The sequence below is a fragment of the Danio aesculapii genome, chromosome 20 (genome assembly GCF_903798145.1).
Source record: "Danio aesculapii chromosome 20, fDanAes4.1, whole genome shotgun sequence".
Lineage (NCBI taxonomy): Eukaryota > Metazoa > Chordata > Actinopteri > Cypriniformes > Danionidae > Danio > Danio aesculapii.
In genome coordinates this window covers 54,584,758-54,610,015 of record NC_079454.1, presented here as the reverse complement: position 1 = coordinate 54,610,015, position 25,258 = coordinate 54,584,758, and the positions used below count along the sequence as shown (strand labels likewise).

The 25,258-nt window shown below is 37.3% G+C and overlaps 2 protein-coding genes across 3 annotated transcripts in view; both read left to right on the top strand.

The window, feature by feature from the left end:
* The first annotated feature begins 153 nt into the window (after nt 1-153).
* On the top strand, nt 154-23,224 carry hsp90aa1.2 (heat shock protein 90, alpha (cytosolic), class A member 1, tandem duplicate 2). The gene is made up of 11 exons (XM_056445515.1): nt 154-780; nt 4,471-4,623; nt 6,618-6,984; nt 9,086-9,219; nt 10,845-11,177; nt 12,720-12,885; nt 13,628-13,818; nt 16,425-16,572; nt 18,290-18,558; nt 18,941-19,274; nt 22,845-23,224. Exons 2-11 carry the CDS (start codon nt 4,471-4,473, stop codon nt 22,952-22,954), a joined length of 2,205 nt encoding a protein of 734 aa, XP_056301490.1. The 5' UTR covers nt 154-780; the 3' UTR covers nt 22,955-23,224.
* Nucleotides 23,225-25,039: 1,815 nt separating this feature from the next.
* ppp2r5cb (protein phosphatase 2, regulatory subunit B', gamma b) overlaps nt 25,040-25,258 on the top strand; it is a 67,234-nt gene continuing 67,015 nt past the window's right edge. For both annotated transcript variants that reach the window (XM_056445518.1, XM_056445517.1), the window contains exon 1: nt 25,040-25,145. In XM_056445518.1, coding sequence (XP_056301493.1) covers nt 25,119-25,145 — 27 coding nt within the window. In that variant the 5' untranslated portion in view covers nt 25,040-25,118. The remainder of the gene's footprint in view (nt 25,146-25,258) is intronic.

The window sequence follows — 25,258 nt, the reverse complement described above, 5'->3', positions numbered from 1 at the left end:
TATTAATATCTTATAAAGGGACAGGTAGCCCAATAATGAAAATTACCTCACAATTTACTTTTAAAACTTATATGAATTTCTTTCTTCTGTTGAACACAAATATAAGATATTCTGAAGAATGTTGACAAAAAGCTATAGTAGGAACGAAAAATTGGTTAATAATACATTGCGTCAATAATACCATGATTTTTGTGACACTGTACACATAATAATTACTGTGAAGGCTAAGTTTAAGGTTATAGAAGGTGTAGACGTTAATAAAACGCAGTTTAATGGAGTAATTAATAAGTAAAATAAAATAATTTAAGTTGTAGCTGTAAACACTTCTAGCAACAACCCAAAAATACTGTTGAAGTCTGTTTTTTTTTCAACGTTGTTCAGTATATCTTCATGTTCAACAGATAAAGGTTTGGAGGTTGAGTAAATAATGACATAATTAAAATATTTGGGTTGAAATAATCCCTTAATTATATTAAAAACTACCTCAACTTTATTCAGAATATAACAGCGATCTAGAAAATTCATCTACCTCAGTCTTGGCCCCGCCCCTTCAACCGTTGTAGCGTTTGATTGACAGCCAGGGCCCTCCCTCTTCTCCTATTTGAAAGCGTTAAGAAGCTTCGAGAGGTTTCTGGAGCTCCGGCGGCTTCTCGAACAATCTCTGCCCGTGTATATAAGCTCGCTGGCGGATACAAGAGCGGCTGGATCCCCGCTGACGGTGGAGGACAGGAAATACAGCGAATTATTCAATAAACAAACTCTCTGGGTAAACCACTCGAGGTAAGAAGCGATAATAATCATAACAGCATCCTAATACTCCAACGTAATACTGACGTTTAATCTCATTTAATTCATTTGTGAATATACGATATTTTGACTGTTGCGATGCTAATTCTTATTTACATCACGAATTATCGTTTGTATCTGAGCAAATGTGAATATTATGCAAGTTTAGAGCTTTTGCTCCACTTTTGAGTCGCTTTTAGTGTATTTAAAGTGGGTTAATAGTGAAATGACAGCGACTTGAATTAAGTCCGCAAGACCATCTGGAGTTGATCAGTTTTACCTCAGAGAGGATTTACGTCAGATTAAACGAGGCTATTAAAAGATTTACGATCAAAAAACGTGTCGTGCAAGCATTTCTAAATTTAACGGTATGTTGTTATTATAAGTGCATGTTTAGTTAAATATGCTAATTTTGAACATGCACGCTAATAATATAACATTAGCAAACATTTGTAAGTTTAAATAGGTATGAATTCACGGGTATTTACTGTATTTACTATGTGTCATACGCATATGAGTGTTTTATTTACAGTTATGTGATGTGATGCGCTCCATGTTAATGAACGGAGAGTTTAGTAGCTTCTAGAAGCTGGTAATGCGCGCTTTCGACGGCAGGGGGCGCGCACACTGAGAAAACAAGTGAACAGTGTGTTCTGAACAGAACTCATGTGTTTTATATGCTTAATATAAATGAACTCTAAGGACATTTTTAGCAAAGTGACACCAGAAAAGATTTTAAAAATTTTTTTTATCATGTATTAACACTAAAAAAACTAATTTAATTCATGCTTTCTTTTGTTTGTTGATTTTTAATTGTAAAATTATTATTGAAATGTTCCTGCCATGAAAATAGCCTCGGTTGCCGACATGGCATTAAATAATAAATACATTACATCACATTATGTGCTTAATATAAGTCTATTCTATTCGAATTAAGTCTGGTTGTGTAGCATCATGCGCTTCAGTGTATCATAAACCACTCAGTATTTACATTTTATTTCATATTATCTTACTTAGTTTCTTATATCTTCAATTATTCATTCAATATTAATTGATTTATGTTCCCTAGGAAAGTATTGTGAATTATTGTAACTACAAAGATGATTGAAACTACCTTTTTCCAAAGTCCAAATGTGCAAAATAAACTGAAAACACAACTGTATAACAAAATAGTGCACACAGACCAATAATAAACAAGTAGAATACAACATACAGAAGGAGTGTCATATACATTATACAGAATGTTTAATTATTTATTTTTGTACAGTGTGTAATAAAAATTGATATGTAAACTTGTATAACGAAAGAGTATTGTACTGACATCTATATATACAGTTGAAGTCAGAATTATTAGCCCCCCTGTTTATTTTATTTCCCCAATTTCTGTTTAACAGAGAGCAGATTTCTTCAACACATTTCTAATCATAATAGTTTTAATAACTCATCTCTAATAACTGATTTATTTTCTCTTTACCATGATGACAGTAAATAATATTAGACTAGATATTCTTCAAGACACTTCTATACAGCTTAAAGTGACATTTAAAGGCTTCACTAGGTTAATTAGGGTAACTAGGCAGGTTAGGGTAATTAGGCAAGTTATTGTATAATGGTGGTTTGTTCTGTAGACTATCGAAATAAAATATAGCTGAACGGGGCTAATAATATTGACCTTAATATGGTTTTAAAAAACTTAAACACTGCTTTTATTCTAGCTGAAATAATACAAATAAGACTTTCTGCAGAAGAAAAAATATTATCAGACATACTGTGAACATTTCCTTGCTCTGTTAAACATCATTTGGGAAATATTTGAAAAAGAAGAAAAAAATCAAAGGGGGGGGCTAATAATTCTGACTTCAACTGTGCATATAAAGAGTATTTTTCAGACATTGAGTATTATTTAATCACTTTTTTTTTACAAAAATTTAAGGCTGTGCAATATTGATCCATTATGATATTTAATATTAATATTCATAAACAAACAACAAACTTCTGAAAGTGAACAGCCGTGTTTTAGTGATGCGGAAAACTAATCAGTAGGCCCATTTTTAGCCCATCAGTTAGTTTATGTATTTACTTGTGTAAATGTGTGTAAATTTATATTTATTCAGTTTTTAAATTAACTTCAGTAATAATATTGACTAATATGAAAATGTTCATTAGATTTATTTTTTTTTACAATACAGCTTGTAAAGTCATATTGTCTGTCTTTTAGCAGATACAATATATCATAGAATTGCTTTGAATATCAAACAAGTGGCTCTAGATGGATTTGCTTTGTAAACATCAAATTAAAAGTTCAAAAGCTCATATTTTTAATTTCATATATTAAGTTTTTAGTTATGATACTCCCAAAATAATGCAGCATAAATCCGCAGACTTTTTTTTTTTAATCAAAATTCTCTGCAGAAATGGCAAAAAAATCACAGATTCTGTTTGCATCTTCTAATCAGACATTTAAACAATGTAAACAAAAAATAAATAAAATAACTATGCTTTGCTCCAGTCATAGTTTTATCAACCTGAAAACATCATGAACATTTGGGAAAACTAACATTTATTGCAAATGTATTGTGATATATGCAGATTTGCAATATTTTAATACTTTTGATTTATTGCACAGCCATAGTAAAAATGTATTATTATTATTATTATTTATTTTTAATTTGTTTTGGTGCAATTGACGTCCATTTGTATAACTACACTTTTACTACAAGTCCCATGGTTCGATTTGGAAAACTGAAATGCAAATTAGTCAGCAATGGTGACCATTTTCCAACTTTTTATATTGTTTCTATTAGCGCTGCACAATATATGATTTCAGCATTGATACTGCAATGTGCTGGATCGCTGGATCTGTGATGTTGAATCAGGATTATACTTGACTAGGAGCCACAGTTAAAACACACATGATTTTGGAGCAATTGCAAAGTTTGACCATAGATGTAATCAAAAATTGTGTGTTTTAAAGGCCTGTGAAGCATTCTAAGCCTGTTTAAAGCATTCATGCACAATTTTGGATGTGTGCATAAAAGATGGGTTGATGGTAACGCTAAGATGTGCTTAAACTGCAGAAAAAATGTGAATAGAAATGTATGTGCATAACTCTTTTTATACGATTAGAAAACATGTGCATAAACTGATGGAAACACTTTTACTGAACACATTCCAGTATGATCAAATGTGTGTGAATGGATAAACCAGCAGGCTGAGCACACTGTAAAACATCTGAAATATTGTTTTGGTCATTCTCAAACGCCTGAAACGTTTCAGTTTTAGTGTTATTATATTATTAATGACCTCAAGAGTGTCTGTGCTCTGAGTGAAGAGTGTCTGTGCTCCGTGTCTCAGTCCGGTGCAGAACTTCAAATACCACCACGCATTCATTGTGTCATGGCATTTGTCTTCTGAAGTGGTTATCATCCCATGCCTAGATTCAACTCATCTGTTTAATTTATACTCAATATCGCAGTATGTATCGCAGAAAAATGAAATATCACAATATCCAGTGCAGGCCTAGTTTCTATTCTAATTTGCAGGTTAAAGTATAAATGTTGAACTATAAATGCTGGACAAGTTTTGTTTATTATTAGTTCACGTTAGTAAATACATGAACTAATAAAACCTTATTGTAAAGAGTGACCCTTTTTTATTTAATATCTATATTTTCATTCATTTTAGATGCCTGAGGCTCACGAGCAGCAGATGATGGAGGAGGAGGTGGAGACGTTTGCGTTTCAGGCTGAGATCGCTCAGCTCATGTCTCTGATCATCAACACCTTCTACTCCAACAAGGAGATCTTCCTCCGAGAGCTCATCTCCAACTCCTCTGATGTGCGTTTATTAGGATACTAAATAGTTGCAAATATATGAATTAAGAGTTTTCAGCTTGTAAAGGCCTGTTCACACCAAAGACCAAAGTGATGAAGATAATGATGAAGATATACAGATAAAGTCAGAATTATTTGCCCTCCTGTGAAATGTGTTTTTCACAGTATTTCCAGTAATATTGTTTCTTCTGGAGAAAGTCTTATTTGTTTTATTTCAGCTAGAATAAAAGCAGTTTTTAATTGTTTTAAACCCCATTTTAAGGTCAATATTATTAGCCCCCTTAAGCAATATTAGTTTTGGATTTTCTCCAGAATAAACCACTGTTATACAATGACTTGCCTAATTACCCTAACTTTACCCTAATTACCCTAGTTAAGCCTTTAAATGTCACTTTAAGCTGAATACTAGTGTCTTGAAGAATATCTAGTCTAATATTATTTACTGTCATCATGACAAAGAGAAATCAGTTATTAGAGATGAGTTATTAAAACTATTATGTGTTGGTAAAATTATCTTTGTTAAATAAAAATTTAGTTAGAAAATATAAAATAATTAATATTGAACAGGAGGACTAATAATTCTGACATCAATTGTAGATGGAAAAATGGTTGACGGTGTTAAAGAATAGCAGAGTTTGAAGAGCACAAAAGAATAGCACAACTTCAATGATAAAGATAAATTTCATCATATATTATATCATAAATATTGATATTGTGACTTTCAGAAGGATTTTTTCCGGCTGATGAATGATAAAACACTGACAGCCAATCAGAATCCAGTGAAAATAAAATATTTGTAACCTTTATATTAGGGCTGCACAATATATCATTTCAGCATCGATATCACAATGTGATCATTCGCAATAGTCACATCGCAGGATATGCAATGTTGAGTCTGTATTATAATTTATCATTTGCATGTGTTTTTTAATGCATGTAATTGTAAATTGACTTTAAGGGTGCTTTCACACTTGGTTCAATTGCTTGGACTGAACCCAAGTTCGATTATCCCCCCTTGCCACCTTCTTGGCTGGTTTGTGTTCATACCGTCTGTTTCCCTTCTGAACCCCGGTACGCTTGCGTCATCAATCTGCTGTTTTGTGTACAGTTGTTCCTAGGTGACAGCAATGAAAGAAAAGCTCTGAAATGGAGCTGTCCGCATATCACAGTCATTTTGCTTTTACTGAATCTTTTGGTTTTGTTACCAAAGCCAAAATGCAGAGAGCGACTCGCGTCTATCTGCCGCAAAAACATTAAAAACGTTCAGAACATCACGCATACCAGGGTTCACACGAACCCTACCCCAGACCACCTCTTTCAGGCGGACTCGGGTACAGTTCACGGGTGCGCACCCGAGTTCAGAAGACATGTTCACACTAGCTAAACCTACCGTACTTTTAACGTCAAACGAACCCGGGTGTGGACCAAAAGTGCTAATGTGAAAGCACCCTAAAAGCATTCAGGTATAAGAAGTTATGCCAAGTGTGACCTTAACTACAATTTTTGTGATTTATTTTTATTTTCATCATTTAGTTACTGTATTTCAATACTGTTAGACTGCATAAAATTATGCATAAAATGCATAAAATTACTCACAGCACATGCAAATACAGAAACACACTGTAAACAGCAAAGACAACAAACAAAATGTGTCGGAGAACCTCAGTTTAGTTTGTTTATTAGATTTTATGGAGATGCACTCCCTCTGCAGAGTCATGTCAATCGATCTAACATTATAAATTCTTTTCCAATAGAGATATTAAGTCATCTGCTCAAATTGTATCCATATCGTCAATCGCAATGTTTGATTTTTCCAATATTGTGCAGCCCTACTTAATTTACACACTCTAGGGACTTCAGAGACTTATTTTACATCTTCGCAATAGATCCCCTTTAAGTAGTGATATGTAAACAGTTTGTGATAAAAGATATTAAATAAGTATCAGTTTATTCCCACCATTGTTTTGTAAAATGAACTCTCTTTTAATTTTCTATCAGGCTTTGGACAAAATCCGCTATGAAAGTCTCACAGACCCAAGCAAGCTGGACTCAGGAAAAGACCTTAAAATCGAAATCATTCCCAACAAAGAAGAGCGCACGCTGACCATCATCGACACCGGCATCGGCATGACCAAAGCTGACCTGATCAACAATCTGGGCACCATCGCCAAATCCGGCACAAAGGCCTTCATGGAGGCTCTGCAGGCCGGAGCGGACATTTCTATGATCGGTCAGTTCGGTGTGGGCTTTTATTCTGCTTATCTGGTGGCTGAGAAAGTGACAGTCATCACCAAACACCTCGATGATGAGCAGTACGCCTGGGAATCGTCTGCGGGCGGATCGTTCACTGTCAAAGTGGACAACTGTAAGTGACGCGCATTTTTAATGACATGCACCGACATTTTGCATAATGATTTAATGGTATTTTTTAGTCTTAAAATTTGATGTCAATGGATGGTTCAGATTTTTACTTAAAGTTAACAGCTATTTCTTAGCCAAATATTTTAAATAATGTGTCAAAAGACAAAAATAATTGTATACATACACTTTTTATTCAGCAGAACTTTTCTTTAAATACAACTGACAATTAAAAAATACAATTGGGATGAAAAAAATGTACTATATATATATATATATATATATATATATATAGATATAGATATTAAAAGTGAAAATCTTCACTTTAATTTTGACACCCACAGACATTGTCACCAAATATAAATCAGAGTGGTCAGACTTTCTCATACATGGCCTTATTTCAGTTGTCAAGTTTTGTAAAAATCTATCTAATTGAATTAATCAATCCATAAAAAAAACATTGGCTAGAATTCTGCATCATAGGCTTAAATTATAGAGAGAAATAACAGATGGAGCAAGACTGCAGTCAGATCATGAAGCAGATCAATGTTGATTTTTCTTTCAAGGTGTCAGTGTAGAAATGATCAAAACAACAGGCTTAATACAAAATATTATAGGATTAAAATATGGAGAAATTATCAGAAGGTAATTTTAGTCAAATTCCTAACGCATAAACAGCACTCGGTAATAATTCAGCATGCGTTCACTTTCATATTCGACATGAAACTCACATTTGCCGGTAGGAATGACATCCTGCCATGCTCATCATTCTCTCTTCATTTAGCCGTATATGTGGCTATTACACAACCATAATAAACTGTGGTATAGCCTGGTTCATTAGTTCGTTGGATCGTTTTGCTTTCTCACTACAATTGATTCACTCCAGAGTTTCAATCAAGCCGAGACCACCTCATTCAGGCAATCTTGAACTGATTGATTTGGCGCGGATCCGATTGCTGGATTCACATATGCCAAACGAACCGCACTAACTGTGTGAACGAGACCGGTTTAGAAAACAAACGTCTAGGTGTGAATGCACCCCAAGACTGTATTTGCACGAAATTGACAAACAGTCATAGCAAAATTAAACTTTAGTGACAAGGCAGCAACCCAATCAGGCCAGTAACATACATGCCTATTGTCCTGGGTGTCTCGTACGCTGGCCCCGGGCCATCGGGAAGTCCTTTTTGTCGAGCCCTGTCAGTAACACTTTACTTAAAGGGGTGTTCATAAGACCTTTATAATCATGTCATGAATGTGAATGAGATATCACGTATGCTTATAACAACTGTCATCAAGTGTCATTCACTCAGTTATGACATTTTAAATGCAAAGATGACGTTGTTTGTTATGAAAACTTGACATAAATACATCACATGCCGTTTTTGCCCACGTCATGACAACTTGATGTTACCAGAACAACAGAACCTGTCATAAATCTGTCATAAACATGAACGTCATAAAGCCATTATAAATATGTCATGAACTTTATTACAGCGACTTTTTTACTTCAGCTACAGTGGAGCAAGCTGAATTTGTCAATAAAATCTCATTAAATACTAATAACGCTGTTAAAAATGATTCGAGTAATGACACTTTTAATGAGACATTTTAATGACATTTCATGCATTTCATTCATTTTTTTTCAGCTTAAACTCTTTAATTATCAGGGGTCGCCACAGCGGAATGAACACCCATACACAATATTTCACACACATACACTACGGCCAGTTTAGCTTATTCAATTCCCCTATAGCGCATGTGTTTGGACTGTTGGGGAAACTGGAGCACCCGGAGGAAACCCACGCCAACACAGGGAGAACATGCAAACTCCACACAGAAACGCCAAAATATTCATGACACAATTATAATGCCCTCATAACAATCATGTTTAGGACAGGTTTTGTAATGTTAATTGTATGTTTTCTGACATGTATAATTTTTAAAGAAATTTCTGAAGAGAAGGTTAGGATATTATATGAAAGACCACGAGGGCACATTAATCTTTACAAAATATTAAAGTACACAGATGATTCATTTTTAATAACCACATATTACAATTTTGTATGTAAACTGTTGATTTCATGATGCTTTTTTATTTTCTACAGCTGAGCCGGTCTGCCGTGGCACAAAAGTGATTCTTCATCTGAAGGAGGATCAGATTGAGTACATCGAAGAGCGGCGGATCAAAGAGATCGTCAAGAAACACTCGCAGTTCATTGGATACCCCATCACACTCTTCGTAAGTGTTTTTAGCATGCATCTGTTTCTTAAAGGGACTAAACTGAATTTTGCGTTGTGTTCATTGTGTTTCATTTTCATCTTCTGATGTGCAACTCATTTATTAGAGAAGAAAAAACACCACAGTGGCAAATCCCAACGCATCAAACTACATATGTCTGATATTTTTGATTTCATTAAATGGAGAGGGTACTTCTTTATGCGATATTACCAACATAGGCTCATTCAGAAAACGTAGCCCTATATACATTTCTGTAGAACACGAATTATGTAGCCAGGTACGTATGGCTGCATTTGGTCTTTAAAACGAACGCTACGGGGCGTTATGACACCGTTCCTTTTCGTGCTACCAGCTGACTGCTTACCTCCATGTGGATGGCTTTCCCGCTGTTACCTGTTTGTCTAGTAACTCGCCATGTACATTGGCGGACTTGAGACGCAGAGAGAAATTGACCTGTTACGACGGGGTTCGAGTCCAGTGAAGAACAGTTCCAGAAGGCGGGTAAGACAGAAACAGAAGCCAAAAAATAAAATAATCAGTGCTTTTGAAAACACTATTGGTTGGGTTTTGGGAAGAAGGAGAGTGGGTCAGTTGATCGGTCAGTCAGTCAGTCAACAGCGGCCTCTGGTGGATTTATGTGAGAAGAACAGGCACGAATGGCACTCACGAGAGAAATTTAAGATCTTAAAAAGCTTAAACAGCGGCCTCTGGTGGATTCACGAAAACAAAAACAGCATAAAACGTAGCTCCTGGGACGTATTTGGCGCTCTCCAGAAATGTATATAGGGATACGTAACCATAATAAGCCTGGGATATATTTTTGTGCACTTATTTAATTAGGGCTGCACAATATATCGAAAGTAAAGAAAGGAAAAACCTAACGTGTGATATTAATACAATTTGATCAGATATCTCTATTTGGAAAATATTTATAATGTTTGATTGGTACCTTATCTCTACAAGACTAGAGTAATACAATAAAGAAAGAGATGCCATTGAAATAAACAGTGTTTTATTGTTTTGCTAGTCTATCAGTATTCAGGATCAAAAATAAAATAATTCAATAAAATTAATTGATAATAAAGTTACAAATGCTATTAAAACCCTCAAACAGTCACAGGCCTCAAAATACATGCAAATGAAAAACTATAATCCAGACTCCTTCAATCATTAATTTTCCTTTGGCTTAGTCCCTTTATTCATCAGTAGACACCACAGCGGAATGAACTGCCAACTTATCCAGCATATGTTTTACAAAGCGGACCATACACACTCATTCACACACACACTCATACACTACAGCCACTCCACACAAACGCCAACTGACCAAGCTGGGACTCAAACCAGCGACCTTCTTGCTGTGAGGCCACAGTGCTAACCACTGAGCCACCATGTTGCCCTTAATACAGACTCAACATTACATATCCTGCGATAAGGCGACTGCGAATGATCACACTGTGATATCAATGCTGAAACCATATATTGATCTATTGCACAGTCCTATATCTGATCCTCATCTTTAAATGGAAACACAGCTACTGCCAGCCAAACATTTTTATTTCTCAATACACATTCATGCACACAAGAGTAATCCTTTAATGTACAACCATATCGTGTTGTTTCAGGTGGAAAAGGAGCGTGATAAGGAGGTAAGCGATGATGAGGCGGAAGAGGAGAAAGAGAAGGAGAAAGAAGAAGAAGAAGAAGAGGGCGAGAAAGACGAAGACAAGCCTGAGATTGAAGATGTAGGCTCAGATGAGGAAGACCACGATCATGACGATAAGTGCTGCGACAAGAAGAAGAAAAAGAAGAAGATCAAGGAGAAATACATCGATCAGGAGGAGCTGAACAAAACCAAACCTCTGTGGACCCGCAACCCTGATGACATCACCAATGAAGAGTACGGAGAGTTTTACAAGAGCCTGACCAACGACTGGGAGGATCATCTGGCTGTTAAGGTGACTTAAGTGCTTTGAAATGTGCATTTTCTATTCAATGTCGGACGTAATATCAAATTAAACATGATAAGAGGGCGGGGTATATTGTAGCCCCTCCCCTTTTAAAAAAATAACTAGTAGCATTTAGTTTTATTACAGCTTTGCCTGTGAGAGTGGTTGAGCTCAGGCGCATCAAATGAACTGCCAATGCGCTGAAGGGGGTGGTGCATGTCAGACACTAGAGAGCATTTGATTGGTCAGAAGATTTGATGAGAAATCGAAGTATATAAGGTGACATGAAAAAAAATCATTCATTTTGGCGGATGTGACAAACTGCAAACCTTTATATCAGGTTTATATCTTCTACATGTGAATTTTGTCACTGTTTTGGAGCACACTGGATCATAGATATCCTTAGATTTAACATACTACCAACATTTTTCACAGGATCTTTAATTAGATTTATAGCAAATATAAAATAATGTTTTTCTTAAAGGTATTGTTCACCCAAAAATAGCAATTTACTCGTCTTTAAGTAGTTTAAAACCCTCATAAAATGATTAAACACAAAAATAAAAGTGAGTTTCTTTCTTCTGTTGAACACAAATGAAAGAAACTGTTATGATCACCAGCATGGAACTTGAGTTTTCTGCAGATCACTGGTAAACACGCAGATCGCAACGGAATACAAATCCACCATTACATGGACTACAACTTCCAGTCATGCACCACTCACACGCACCTGTTCCGAGTTCCAGTGATTATACACACACAGACACAGCTGAAGCTCATCATTCATTCATTACAAGGACTATAAAAACAGCTCACACACACACACATCGGTGCTGGGTCAGTAAACAGTTTTGTTAACATTACGACACGTTTTTCTTGCCTAGTCTTGCTTTGTTTTTGACCCTTGCCTTGTTTGTTTGTTTATGTTGTCTGCTTCCTGTCTGTATTGACCAATCACCTGTGTATCTCGTACCCGTTTACATCTGTTTGCTCCTGATTGTGACTGTTGCTTGCTTGACCATTCTTCAAAACTGCGTTGTCAGTGTCCACTTCACATTTCACACTTCACACTAAAGAAACTCACTTTCATTTATGGGTTTAGTCCTTTTGTCGTTTTGCTTCAAAAGTAAAACCATAATATCTTGAATTTAAAGGAACAGTTCACCCAAAAATTTTGGGTGAAAATTTTTTCTATTTACTCACCCTCAATGGATTCAAACCTTTATAAGTTTATTTGCATTCATTTGTCAGGTTTTTGTCCTCCTCAAACTGCTCCTGTGTGTAGCACTAGTTTCCTCCACATCTCCTCCAAAGCCTTCTGCTGTTTTGATGTGATTTCGAACTGTTGTAGCCGTGAAATAACTCTAATCATTCAGCGGAGTGATATTTGAGCTATAACACGCTCTAAACCTGCCGGAACTACTTTAGCTGTGCCTTTATCTGACAATAACTAAACACTGAGAGTGACCATCAGCCAATCAGAATCAAGCATTCAGCAGATCTGTAGTATTAAAAGCACTGTTTTATTTAACTTGTGTTTTATTCTCGCAGCACTTTTCAGTGGAAGGTCAGCTGGAGTTTCGCGCGCTGCTTTTTGTTCCTCGTCGAGCTCCTTTCGATCTGTTTGAGAACAAGAAGAAGAAGAATAACATCAAGCTGTACGTGCGCAGGGTGTTCATCATGGACAACTGTGACGAGCTCATCCCAGAATATCTCAGTAAGTGTCTGATCACAAACACTAATGTCAGGTTTATTGATCATTTTGTTCAAATTTTAGGCCTTAAAGGTTGTAAATTCACAGAAATATTGTGTTGTAGGTCTTAAATCATTGTAAACAGGTCTTCATTTTAGAAGTTCTCCAAGTAAAGTTACCCAATCAGATAGACACCCATTCAATTACCAACAATCCATCTAATAATTTCTTGGTAACACTTTACAATAAGGTTGTATTAGTTAATGTTAGTTGACGCATTTACTGAACAAACAATGAACAACACATTTATTACAGTATTCGTTCATGTTAGTTAACATTAGCTAATGAAAATACATGTTGACAGTGCATTAACTAATGCTATCAAGCATGAATTTGGATGCTAAAAATGCATTAATAAATGTTAAAAGTTATAAAAAAACATGGAATATGATCTTCTTTACTTAGTTTAATATTTAAAAAGTCATTTTGATCCATACAATGTCATTTTGGCTATTGTTATAATCCTGTCCATGCAACATAAGATTACCCAAAGTTTTTACCATTATACTTAAAGACTTATTGCTTGCTTAATGACTCCAGTAAGCCGAAGCAAGTTTTTAAAATTGATTTCTGTAGCACAATTCATACACAAAGGTAATTCAAGTTAAGGTTTTTTACATAAACAAGAGTATTAAAGAAACGTATTATATATTACTACTTATTATTGACAGACCTGCTGAATGTGTGCATTTGTTTTTACTTTCAGACTTTATTAAGGGTGTGGTGGACTCTGAGGATCTGCCATTGAACATCTCCAGAGAAATGCTTCAACAGAGCAAAATCCTGAAGGTGATCCGCAAAAACCTGGTCAAGAAGTGTCTGGAGCTCTTCACTGAACTCGCAGAGGATAAAGACAACTATAAGAAATACTACGAGCAGTTCTCCAAAAACATTAAGGTGAAAACTCACGCTCCAGTCTCTACGGACCTGTCCACATGTTTTTTTTTTACAGGGTTTTGATGTTTGTCCTCAAGAAAACATAATATCGGTCACTGAAACCAAAACTTTCAACACAGGCTCAATGTGAAAACGCACCCCCGTATACATTTCTAGAGATCACGAATTATGTAGCTAGAACTATTTATGGCTGCGTTTCGTCTTTAAAACGAATGATATGGGGCGGTATGACGACGTTCCTTTTCATGCTACCAGCTGACCACTTACCTCCGAGTCTGCTGTTTCCAGCTTGCCCAGTAGCTCGCCACGTACGTTGGCGGACTTCTCCTCCTGGGACACAGAGAGGAGTTGACCGCGACGACAGGGTTCGAGTCCAGTGGAGAACGGTTCCAGAAAGCAGATAAAATAAAATAAACAAGTAAATAACAGGGTGAGAACGTGGGAAGATCTGAAAACAAGGTTAAAATCAAGCGGCCGCGAGGGCTTTCCTTTTTCTGGATTGTTTTCGAAAACACTATTGGTTGGGTTTAGCAAAGGGGGTGGACAGGGGGGCCGGTCGGTCAGTCAGTCAGTCAGTCAGTCAGTCGACAGCGGTCTCTGGTGGATTTATGTTAGAATGGCAGGCACGAATGGCCAGGGGCGTAGCAACAGGGGGGGACAGGGGGGATACGTCCCCCTCACTTTTAGAGACAGACCATTTAGAAACAGGTGACTAATAATTATATGAATGTATGATCTCATACAGCTGCCCCCCACTTTGAAAATGTCCGCTACTCCCCTGCGAATGGCACTTGCGAGAGAAATTGGAGATCTGAAAATCGTACACTGTGGCCTCTGCTGGATTCACGAAAACAAAAACTGCAAAAAAAAGTAGAAATGAAATATATGCGGTATGTATTCAGAATGAGCCTGGGTTGGAAGTTTTCTGAAAACTTAGGCCAGGGTGACCATTTTCAGAAAATCTGGGTAATGTGTGGTCGTGTGGATACCAAGGCTGCATTTACACTGCAGATCTTGATGGTCAATTCCGATTTTGTGACTGTATCAGATTTTGTTTAATGACCTGCTTACATCATCTTTTAAAAGTGACTCGTATCCGATCATTTGCATTTACACAGCACATGGCAAAAGCACAATGACCAGGAAAAAAAAGAGCGGGTGCTGACTAACAGCTGATAATTAAAGAGTGCTCTTTCCTCTATTCCTGTATGTAATCTGTTCGCAGCTTTTGACAAGCTGTTTTACTATAGTTTATGACAGAAACATTCTCATTTGTCCATCTTCCTTTGATAAATAGGCTTTTTTAAACCAGTAGGCATCTTAATGTAATGTACATGGCGTGATTTATGCACGTGATGTATGCACTAGTTTTATATTAGTTATGTGGCGGACATTGCGCTCTCTCGCTCTTGTTAACATGCTTAAATACCTGTGCTTTATGACAATATGAAAGATTTAAGGTTTGGGACTCTGCTGAAGTCTGTTCTTAAAAAAGAAAGTGTCAGATCTGACGTCATTCGCTATGATTTTTAATGACGTGCGACTCGCATTGACAGGTGAAAATCCGATCTACCTGCTTACACTGCAGACACGAGGGCAAGTTTCCACATATGAACAATCTATGTGATTTTTTTTTTTTTCCTGCTTACACGTACATGGGCCATACCCGATCTGTGCCACATGGGGGAAAAAATCGGAATTGAGTCACTTGAACAGTGCAGTGTAAATGCGGCCTAAAACTGGAGTTTTCTCCTCATGACGTCAGCGTGTGCGCTGTTTTCTCCTTTCTGATTGGCCAACTCGGTTGGGCTCACACCAAAAACAATAGAAGTAATTGAGGAAAATTCGGCATGCTCGTGAGTTCTGTGTCATTCAAACTGTTAGACTGTAATCCGCCTCTGTTTCCAAGATTGTAATGACTTGTATGCAGTGTACTCGTGCAAATACTTATAGTGCATCTCAATCAGCACCCTTGGCGTCAGCTATTTTAAGTGCTGCATAATAATAAAATAACAATAAAAATAATTTAGTTTTGATCAAATTTTAATCATGCACTTACTTAAATACATTTGACTAATATTCTCTCTTATAAACACGAGTGGTCAAATCGTGTTGTTTACATAATATCACTCTCTTGTATATGTTTTTTGTAATGATTTCATTATGACTATGGGCTTTATTTTTCCAATGAAAACAACATTACATTTATTCAGAGCCTTCCTTTAAAACATTAAAGGGATAGTTCACCCAAAAATTAAAATTACTATTTATACTTACTACAAAATATTTACTTTCCCTCAAAAGGTTTCAAACTATTTATGAGTTTCTTTTTTCTTTTGAGCACAAAAGATGATGCACTGACAAAAACCTTCCATAGTAGAAAAAAACAAATACTACAGAAGTCAATGGTACAGGATTTCAGCTTTTTTCAAAGTATCTTCTTTTGTGGTCAAAAGAATAAAGAAACTCAGATGGGTTTGGAACAAGTAAAGGGTGAATAAATGATGACAGACATTTCAGTTTTAGGTGGACTCTATCCCCTAACTAATCTGTGCATAACTGTGTACGACTCTGAGAAGTAAACAAATGCTGTTGTTTTTTTACAGCTGGGCATCCATGAAGACTCACAGAACAGAAAGAAACTGTCAGAGCTGCTGCGCTACTACACATCAGCTTCAGGAGACGAGATGGTGTCGCTTAAAGATTACGTCACACGCATGAAGGACACGCAGAAGCACATCTACTACATCACCGGTACCAACACACTGAAACAAATCACTGGAAATGCACTGCAAAAAATCCCAATTCTACCCCTTAGCCCTTCCCTGGTCGCAAGTCTCTTTATTTTGAAGGCGTACGGCTAAGGGGATGTGCTAGATAGCCCTTAAAACAGAGATTTTCCAGGACCACACTAAAAACTAAGAGGTGCAAAACATTTCCTAGAATACAGCAGCTACAACGGCATCATGGCTGCACACGTGAGTCAGGAGATGCACAAATTGAAGTATTTTTTTGGCATTATTGAGAGTTTTACAACAAACAAGCACATTTAAAACATTCATAATGGCGTTCATGTTTCACGGGCATACTTAAAAAAAAAACAATACATTTTGCTCCTGTATAGCAGTCCCACAACATACTTTCACATCAGTGACACTGGAATCCCCTGTCAGAAAAGTCAAGTGGCTGGGATCGACCTTTTTACAGTGTCTGGTGTTACTTTAATGTTGTTTTCTTGGGCTCTACTTTAATGATCTAGGCGCAAAGTCTAAAGAACATGACACAAAACATTTAGCTTTAAGTCCGAATCCACTTTTGCTATTTCAAGGATGGAAGGCTTATTCTCTTAATGAATTCTGGGTGTATTTTGAGCATAACGTGCATTAAACCAATCAGAGTCTCGTCTCTCATTCCCTTTAAGAGTCAGTTGCGTCGCTCCATGGTGCATTTGCTATTTACATAGCGGACTTTGTAAGTGTAAAAACTAGCGAGAAAACAGTTAAACAGAGCATCTGCAGCGCGAGGATAAAGAACGAGCCTCCTCCATTCAGCCCCTTTACTTTGTCTTTACTTTACTCCTTTACTTTGGTGGAGTAAGGAAACGGTGGAGACTCACTCCACTGAACACATCCATCAGCCCACATATTTAATTTCCTTTGTTAAGCACAGAGATTTGATCAAAACTATTTCTAAATTCAGTTCTATTCTCCAGCAAATGAATAAATGATCAATAATAATGAAGTGTGGTCAAAACACTGAGTTATATCCAAACACACGTCCTGTTCTGATGACCCATATGGTGATGCAGACGTCTCCAAAACCCCACAGGTGGACAAATCTACACTTGTGTTTATTAAAACAGATATAAATCTGCAGATAATCAATAATACTGCTGATAATAATAACATTATACAGATGCAGAGCGTCATGAATAAACTGAAAAAGCCCCCCGAGGTGAAGAAGGCAGTGGTGTTTATATTGATGTTGAAAATCATCATTTCTGCATCATTTTAATCCTTTAATTGTTTTCATCTATAAAGATATTTGTGTATTGCTGATCATCCTGTGTGTATTCAGCAATGTGTAAGCGTTTGGACCTGTATAGAGCAGCTTTTAGTTGGTCAATGGCGCTTTCTATTTCAGTTCCGCAAAATAGCAATGCGCCAACAATGCTCCTTGACACACTTCCTTTGTAGACCAGCACACCCATTAGTCCACAAAGTGGCACAAATGCATTTGCTATTTAAACAACGTTGTGCAAAACATGAAAATTACAGTTGCGCTGGTCTGAAAATAGCAACAAATCGCTCCATACACGTCTTGCGCCTTATTGGTGTATGATAGGGCCCATAGTGTTTACACAGATGAATATGGCCAAAGTGCTATATTTAATCTTTTTAGCATGAGTATGAATTTTCAGTGCTCTTTCCACCACTGCCGAGTTTTCCCTAAAGTTCTGCATGTTCTGCAGGTGAGACCAAAGATCAGGTGGCGAACTCAGCATTTGTAGAGCGTCTCCGTAAGGCTGGTCTGGAGGTAATCTACATGATCGAGCCCATCGATGAATACTGTGTTCAGCAGCTGAAGGAGTTCGAGGGCAAGAATCTGGTGTCGGTCACTAAAGAAGGCCTGGAGCTGCCCGAGGATGATGAGGAGAAGAAGAAGCAGGACGAGAAGAAGAGCAAGTTTGAAAGCCTCTGCAAGATCATGAAGGACATCCTGGAAAAGAAAGTGGAGAAGGTAAAGATCCTATAAATCAAGACTACAGTTTAACCCTATATATATCTATAGTAAAGTGTATTTCAGCACACACTATAATCTGCACACACACACTATAATCACTATAATCTCTAATAAACTCCATATAAAACTCTTCAGCACAGGCCGATCTAAAGGGTTAATGCTGACAACTGATGATCAACAGTAAATATGACAAATATTACTCCTTAATCCCAACAGGGAAAACCAGCAGCAATCAAGAATGCATGATAATATGCTGTCATGGCTTTACAATCAATAAATGTGATTATAATAGAAGTCAAGATTAGCACCAACACAACCAAAGGAGGGTCAATCTGAACAGTACACAAGGGTTAACAGTGGTGTTTTACTGTTTCATCAGGTCACCGTCTCCAACCGTCTGGTCTCCTCCCCCTGCTGTATCGTCACCAGCACATACGGCTGGACGGCAAACATGGAGAGGATCATGAAGGCTCAGGCCCTCAGGGATAACTCTACTATGGGTTATATGGCTGCTAAAAAACACCTGGAGATCAACCCAGACCACCCCATCGTGGAGACCCTCCGGCAGAAAGCAGAAGCCGACAAAAACGACAAATCAGTGAAGGATCTGGTGATCCTGCTGTTCGAGACGGCACTTTTATCCTCAGGCTTTACACTGGACGACCCACAGACTCACTCCAACCGCATCTACAGGATGATCAAACTGGGCTTGGGTGAGGCTCGCTTCACACTGACATGTTTCAATTCACCTTTACTTCTGTAGCGCTTTCTATAATGGAGATTGTGTCAAGAGTAGCTTAACATAGATGAAGATACGAGAGCAAAAGCCATTAAATATATTTGGGGGTTTATTTTAACAATCTAAGCACAATGTCTGTAACAGATGGTGCAAAAACACAAAGGGTGTGTCCGAATCCATTCATTCATTTTATTTTCGGCTTAGTCCCTTATGAATCAGAGGTCACAGCGGAATGAACCGCCAACTTATCCAGCACTTGTTTTACGCAGCGGATGCCCTTCCAGCTGCAACCCAACACTGGGAAACACCCACACACTCCTGCACACACTCACATACACTACAGCCTATTTCATTTATACAATCGCCCTATAGCACATGTGTTTGGATTGTGAGGGAAACCGGAGCACCCGGAGGAAACCCACGCCAACACAGGGAGAACATGCAAACTCCACACAGAAATGCCAACTGACCCAGCCGAGGCTCGAACCAGTGACCTTCTTGCTGTGAGGCGATCATGCTACCCACTGCGCCACCGTGCTGCAGTGTCCAAATGCACTTTTGCTAATTTAAGAACAGGAAAAATGATCAGTGTACCCAGCACATGGTCTAAAAGGGATGTCTTTATTCCCTTAATGAGCTATGGGGGTCTTTTGGGCATAACGTGCAATAAACAAATCAGAGTCTTTCTCTCATTCCAATTGTGCATCGCACATGCAAGTGGAAAACTAAACAAGGAAACAAATCTTCTTGTGTGCAAGCTTAAAGCCAGCAGTCCATCTACAGAGATCCACTCAAGACCATCTGATCCATATTTAATTATGTAGTTTTGTGTATTAAGCACGTGTATTAAATATATTAGTTCTAATTGCCAGCTAATGGATAAATAAACAACAGCAACAAGCGTGAAAAAGGTTATTATAGTTAACTAAAATCAATGAAAAAACTAGAATTGAAGAATCCTTGTCGTTAACTGAAATAAAAATAAAAACAAGTTTTTCAAAGACTGAAACTGACTAAAACTGTATTGTGTTCATACAAAACTGACTGAAACTAACTAAAATGATAGCAAAAACCTCCTTCTTTTTCATCTTTGTGTTTAATACATACTGTAAGCCTTTTAGAAGTATTTACTTCACACTGCAGGTGTTTAAACCGTACAGCACCTCTGTAATCCAGACAGAGTCTGTAATACTGATGCTATTGGCCAGATCAAGGCAGTTCTCCTCCAGTCATCCTCACTGTTGCTTCCACGACAAAAACAACGTGTGGACATGACAGCAGCATGGTGACCGCATCAAATACAATCTGAGCAGACTCATAAAAGTATTAATTTAACACATTTGTGGCCAATAATAGGTTTTATTTCTGTATTAGTGATCCCAATCGCGAACGAATTGTTCTTTTTAACCGGATCTTCTAAGTGAACCGGTTGAACTAGTCCACCAAATCGAACTGAATCATTTGAAACGATTCGCGTCTTCAGTAACGAGAAGCACTTATCCACAAACTACTTACTTTTTAACATGCCTGATCCCCCCTCTGACTTGAAATAAACCAATATATACTGAGTTATTCAGTTAGTAGAACAGTACACTGAGAAGCGGTGAATCGATAATACTGCTCATACGTGATTCAGTGAACCGAACACTAACAGTACATGACAGCCTGCTGTGACTGAACTAAACTTCAACAACTGCAGTGCGGGTAAACCGAGGGCTTAAATGAGGATTTAGCGAAACGTACGTTTTTTTCATAAAGTCGTGATGAAATTTAAATAAGGGAATCAGGATTCAGTCGGGTTGCAAAACGTAATTGTAAGAGATTTTTCAGATCATGGTGATGTGTTAACTGACTGAAGTTATGATTGCTGCCTGCATATTTTTGGTATGTTGAGTCCTAACATTGTCACAAAAGATCCGGTTCTGAACTTCCCATCACTACAGTGTATCTAACTTCAGAAGCAGGCTTGCACACATATTGTACTTAATGCTGCTGCTGTCTTGTGGGCTGTTGTATTTGAGTTTGAGGACAGGTAGATGGTAGTGGTAGATGGTAAAAATGTAGCCTATCTTTGGTTGAGTTTTTATTATACAATATTTATTCTGATGATTTTAAATCTTGCACCTTACAAATATCCTCATTTACAAACAAAAGACTGAAACTAATAAAAACTAAACTAAAACTAAGCAACTTCAAAATATAGAAACTAATAAAAACTAGTCAATCTGCCTCTAAAACTAATTAAAAATGACTGAAATTGAAAACAAAAAGTCAAAACGAAATAAAAGTTAAAGCTAATGAAAAATCCAAAACTGTTTTAACCTCAGCGAGGAACAACAATTGTGAGCTTTCACAACACTCAATATTCAATAATCATTTTTACATCAATCGTTTCATTTTTAAAGACATTTGTGTGCTGTATATATACAATTGAAGTCAGAATTATTAGCCCCCCTGAATTATTAGCCCCCCTGTTTAGAGAGAGAGAGAGAGAGAGAGAGAGAGAGAGTTGAAGTCAGAATTATTAGCCCCCCCATTTATTTTTCCCCAATTTCTGTTTAACGGAGAGCAGATTTACTCAACACATTTCTAATCATAATAGTGTTAATAACTCATCTCTAATAACTGATTTATTTTCTCTTTGTCATGATGACAGTAAATAATATTAGACTAGATATTCTTCAAGACACTAGTATTCAGCTTAAAGGGACATTTAAAGGCTTAATTAGGTTAACTAGGCAGGTTAGGGTAATTAGGCAAGTTATTGTATAATGATGGTTTGTTCTGTAGACTACTGAAAAAAATAGCTTAAACGAGCTAATAATATTGACCTTAAAATGGTGTTTAAAAAATTAAAAACTGCTTTTATTCTAGCTGAAATAAAACAAATAAGACTTTCTCCAGAAGAAAAAAATATTATCAGACATACTGTCAAAATTTCCTGAATCTGTTCATCATCTGGGAAATATTTAAAAAAGACAAAGGGGGGCTAATAATTCTGACTCTAACTGTATATATATGGTCCAGACCAGGGGGTGTCAAACTCAGTTCCTGAAGGGCCGCAGCCCTACACAGTTTGGTTCCAACCCTGCTTCAACACACTTGTCTGTTTTAAACAAACCCGAAGGACTCAATTAGTAAAATCAGGTGTGTTTATTAAGGGTTGGAACTAAACTGTGCAGAGCTGCGGCCCTGCAGGAACTGAGTTTGACTCCCCTGGTCTAGGGCCTCCTTTTGCTCATATACAGCATCAGTTGGTCTTGGTAATGACAGACACAAGTCCTGCACAGCGGCATTTAAAGCCATTCATCTTGCATAATAGTGTTTAAATTACGACGTGATGCAGATCCAAACTTCAAAACACCCCAAAGTGCTCAATGTTAAGATGTCTTATCGTGGCTTTGCATTGACTTAGCATGTAAATCAGTTTTAACGCTTCATCTGTGTGAATGTACTGTTACAGTGCTGAGAAAGCTGTACATGTGAGAAGCATTTATTGTTTGTGTTGAAGAACTAAAGCGATCGCTCTGCTTTTTTTGCTCAGGCATTGATGAGGACGACCTGTCGACAGAAGAGCCCAGTTCTGCCCCGATGGAGGACATGCCACCGCTGGAAGGAGACGACGACACGTCCCGCATGGAGGAGGTGGACTGAGGAACACATCCAGCGTTTCTTATTCTGTAAAATAATCTCTTTACCTTCACATTACTGATGGTTCTCCTGCTCCAGTTCATCGGTAAAACCATGCAACCGTCAAACTTCCCTTTTTTTTGTATTTCTTTGAGTTGTGTATGCATTGTTTTGTATTTATTAACATTCCTATGTTGATTTGTGAGTGTTTAAGGGACTCGAGATGTAAATGATGACACTGATACTGTACTACTGACATGACGGACGCTGAAATAAAGCCTTTAGCATATCAGATCATGTGATGACTGTCTCTTCATGTGGATCAAACACAACAGCTGTGCATCAGCATCACTCAGTGTATAACACGGTGTTTAAAGATTATTTATCAATTATACTATGAGAAATAATAATAAACGCTCATACTGGAGAAATTATTTAACTCAGGCTGCAGGTTGCCAGATTGGAGCACACATTTATACCATAGAAAATAATAATAAACACACACAGAAGTTATTTAATTCAGGCTGCAGGTTGCCAGATTGGAGCAAACAATTATACCATGGGTAATAATAATGATAATAAATGCACATAGAAGTTATTTAATTTGGGCTGCAGGTTGCCAGATTGGAGCAAACTCTTATGCCATGGGAAATAATAAACACACAGCTATAAAAGTCGGACTGTAGGTTGCCAGATTGGAGCAAAGAATTATACCATGGGAAATAATAATAATAATAATAATAAATGCACATAGAAGTTATTTAACTCAGGGTGCAGGTTGTCAGATTGGAGCAAACAATTATACTATGGGAAATAATAATAATAAATGCACACAGAAGTTATTTAAGTCGGGCTGCAGGTTGCCAGGTTGGAGCACACATTTATACCATGGGAAATAATAATAAACGCACATAGAAGTTATTTAAGGCTGCAGGTTGCCAGATTGGAGCAAACAATTATACCATGGGTAATAATAATAATAAATGCACAGAAGTTATTTAACTCAGGGTGCTGGTTGCCAGATTGGAGCAAACTCTTATACCATGGTAAATAATAATAAATGCACATAGAAATGATTTAAGTCAGGCTGCAGGTTGCCAGATTGGAGCAAACAATTGTACCATGAGAAATAATAAACACAAAGAGAAATTATTTAACCCAAGTTTGCATGTTGCCAGATTGGTGCAAAGTTTTAGCCATGGGAAATAAAAATAAAAACACATATAAGTTATTTACGTCAGGCTGCAGGTTGCCAGATTGTAGAAAACAATTATACCATGGCAAATAATAAAGAACCAAGTGGCAACATCCCGCTCTCACTCGTGAAGCCACTACGGAAGTAACTGAAACTGTAATTCATCGACTCGCCTTTTGGGGGCTGGCTCCAGTAACTCCAGATGTCCTCAGACTGCATGCTAAATTGGTCATTTTTACAGCAGAATAAAAACATGTTTACAGCCTGGTACAAAAGATGGTTTGGGTGTATATAGCTAATATTACCCATCATGACAACTGTGAGGGAGAGATGGGCACTAGTGGGCGGGGCTTTCCCCCTCTGATGACACGTACAAAGAGAGAATGTCAATCAAAGTGTTTCATTCATCAAGTCTGATTATAATAAATACAGTTAATTATTGTTTACCATTAGAAGCTGGCTATATTTACACACGGTTGCCACACAACTGGGTTTAAACCCCTTATGAAAGAGATTTTTGCATAAAAAGGGACCTGTTAATGTTCAAAGACTGCCTGCAATGATGCTTCCAACCATGGCTGCGAAACCCAGATGTCTAATGTACAGTGTCCAGCAGATGGCAGCAAAATAATACAAGATAATATTATTCACAGCAGCAGCAGCGGAGGAAAATTCAAACACTTGAACGAGACACACACGAGTCTGTAAAGCAGCACAGAAAACATCAAATATCATGCACACACTCATTAGTGTGACTTCAATGGTTAATCAGTCATCAGTTATGCCCCGCTGAGTGACTATCAGTGCATTAAACTGTGATATGAAGTGTAGTTTGAGCAGCAGAAAATGAAAGATGAAGGAAAGCTTCAATATATCAGTTATTATATTGAATGATGAGTAGAAGTGAGGAGATTAAACACACACACACACACATACACACACTGACTGACGGCTCGCTGACTGACAGCGGCTCCACACACACACGGATGAGCCATGCCGAATAAAACCAAAAAGGACAAGGTGAGAAAAGACTTCCAGTGTGTTTAACAGCAGAAAACAGACATTAGAAACCGGAGAAATGAGCGTGTTTTCATCAGCCGGAGGAGTTTCAGCCCCTCAGCTTTAGCATTAGC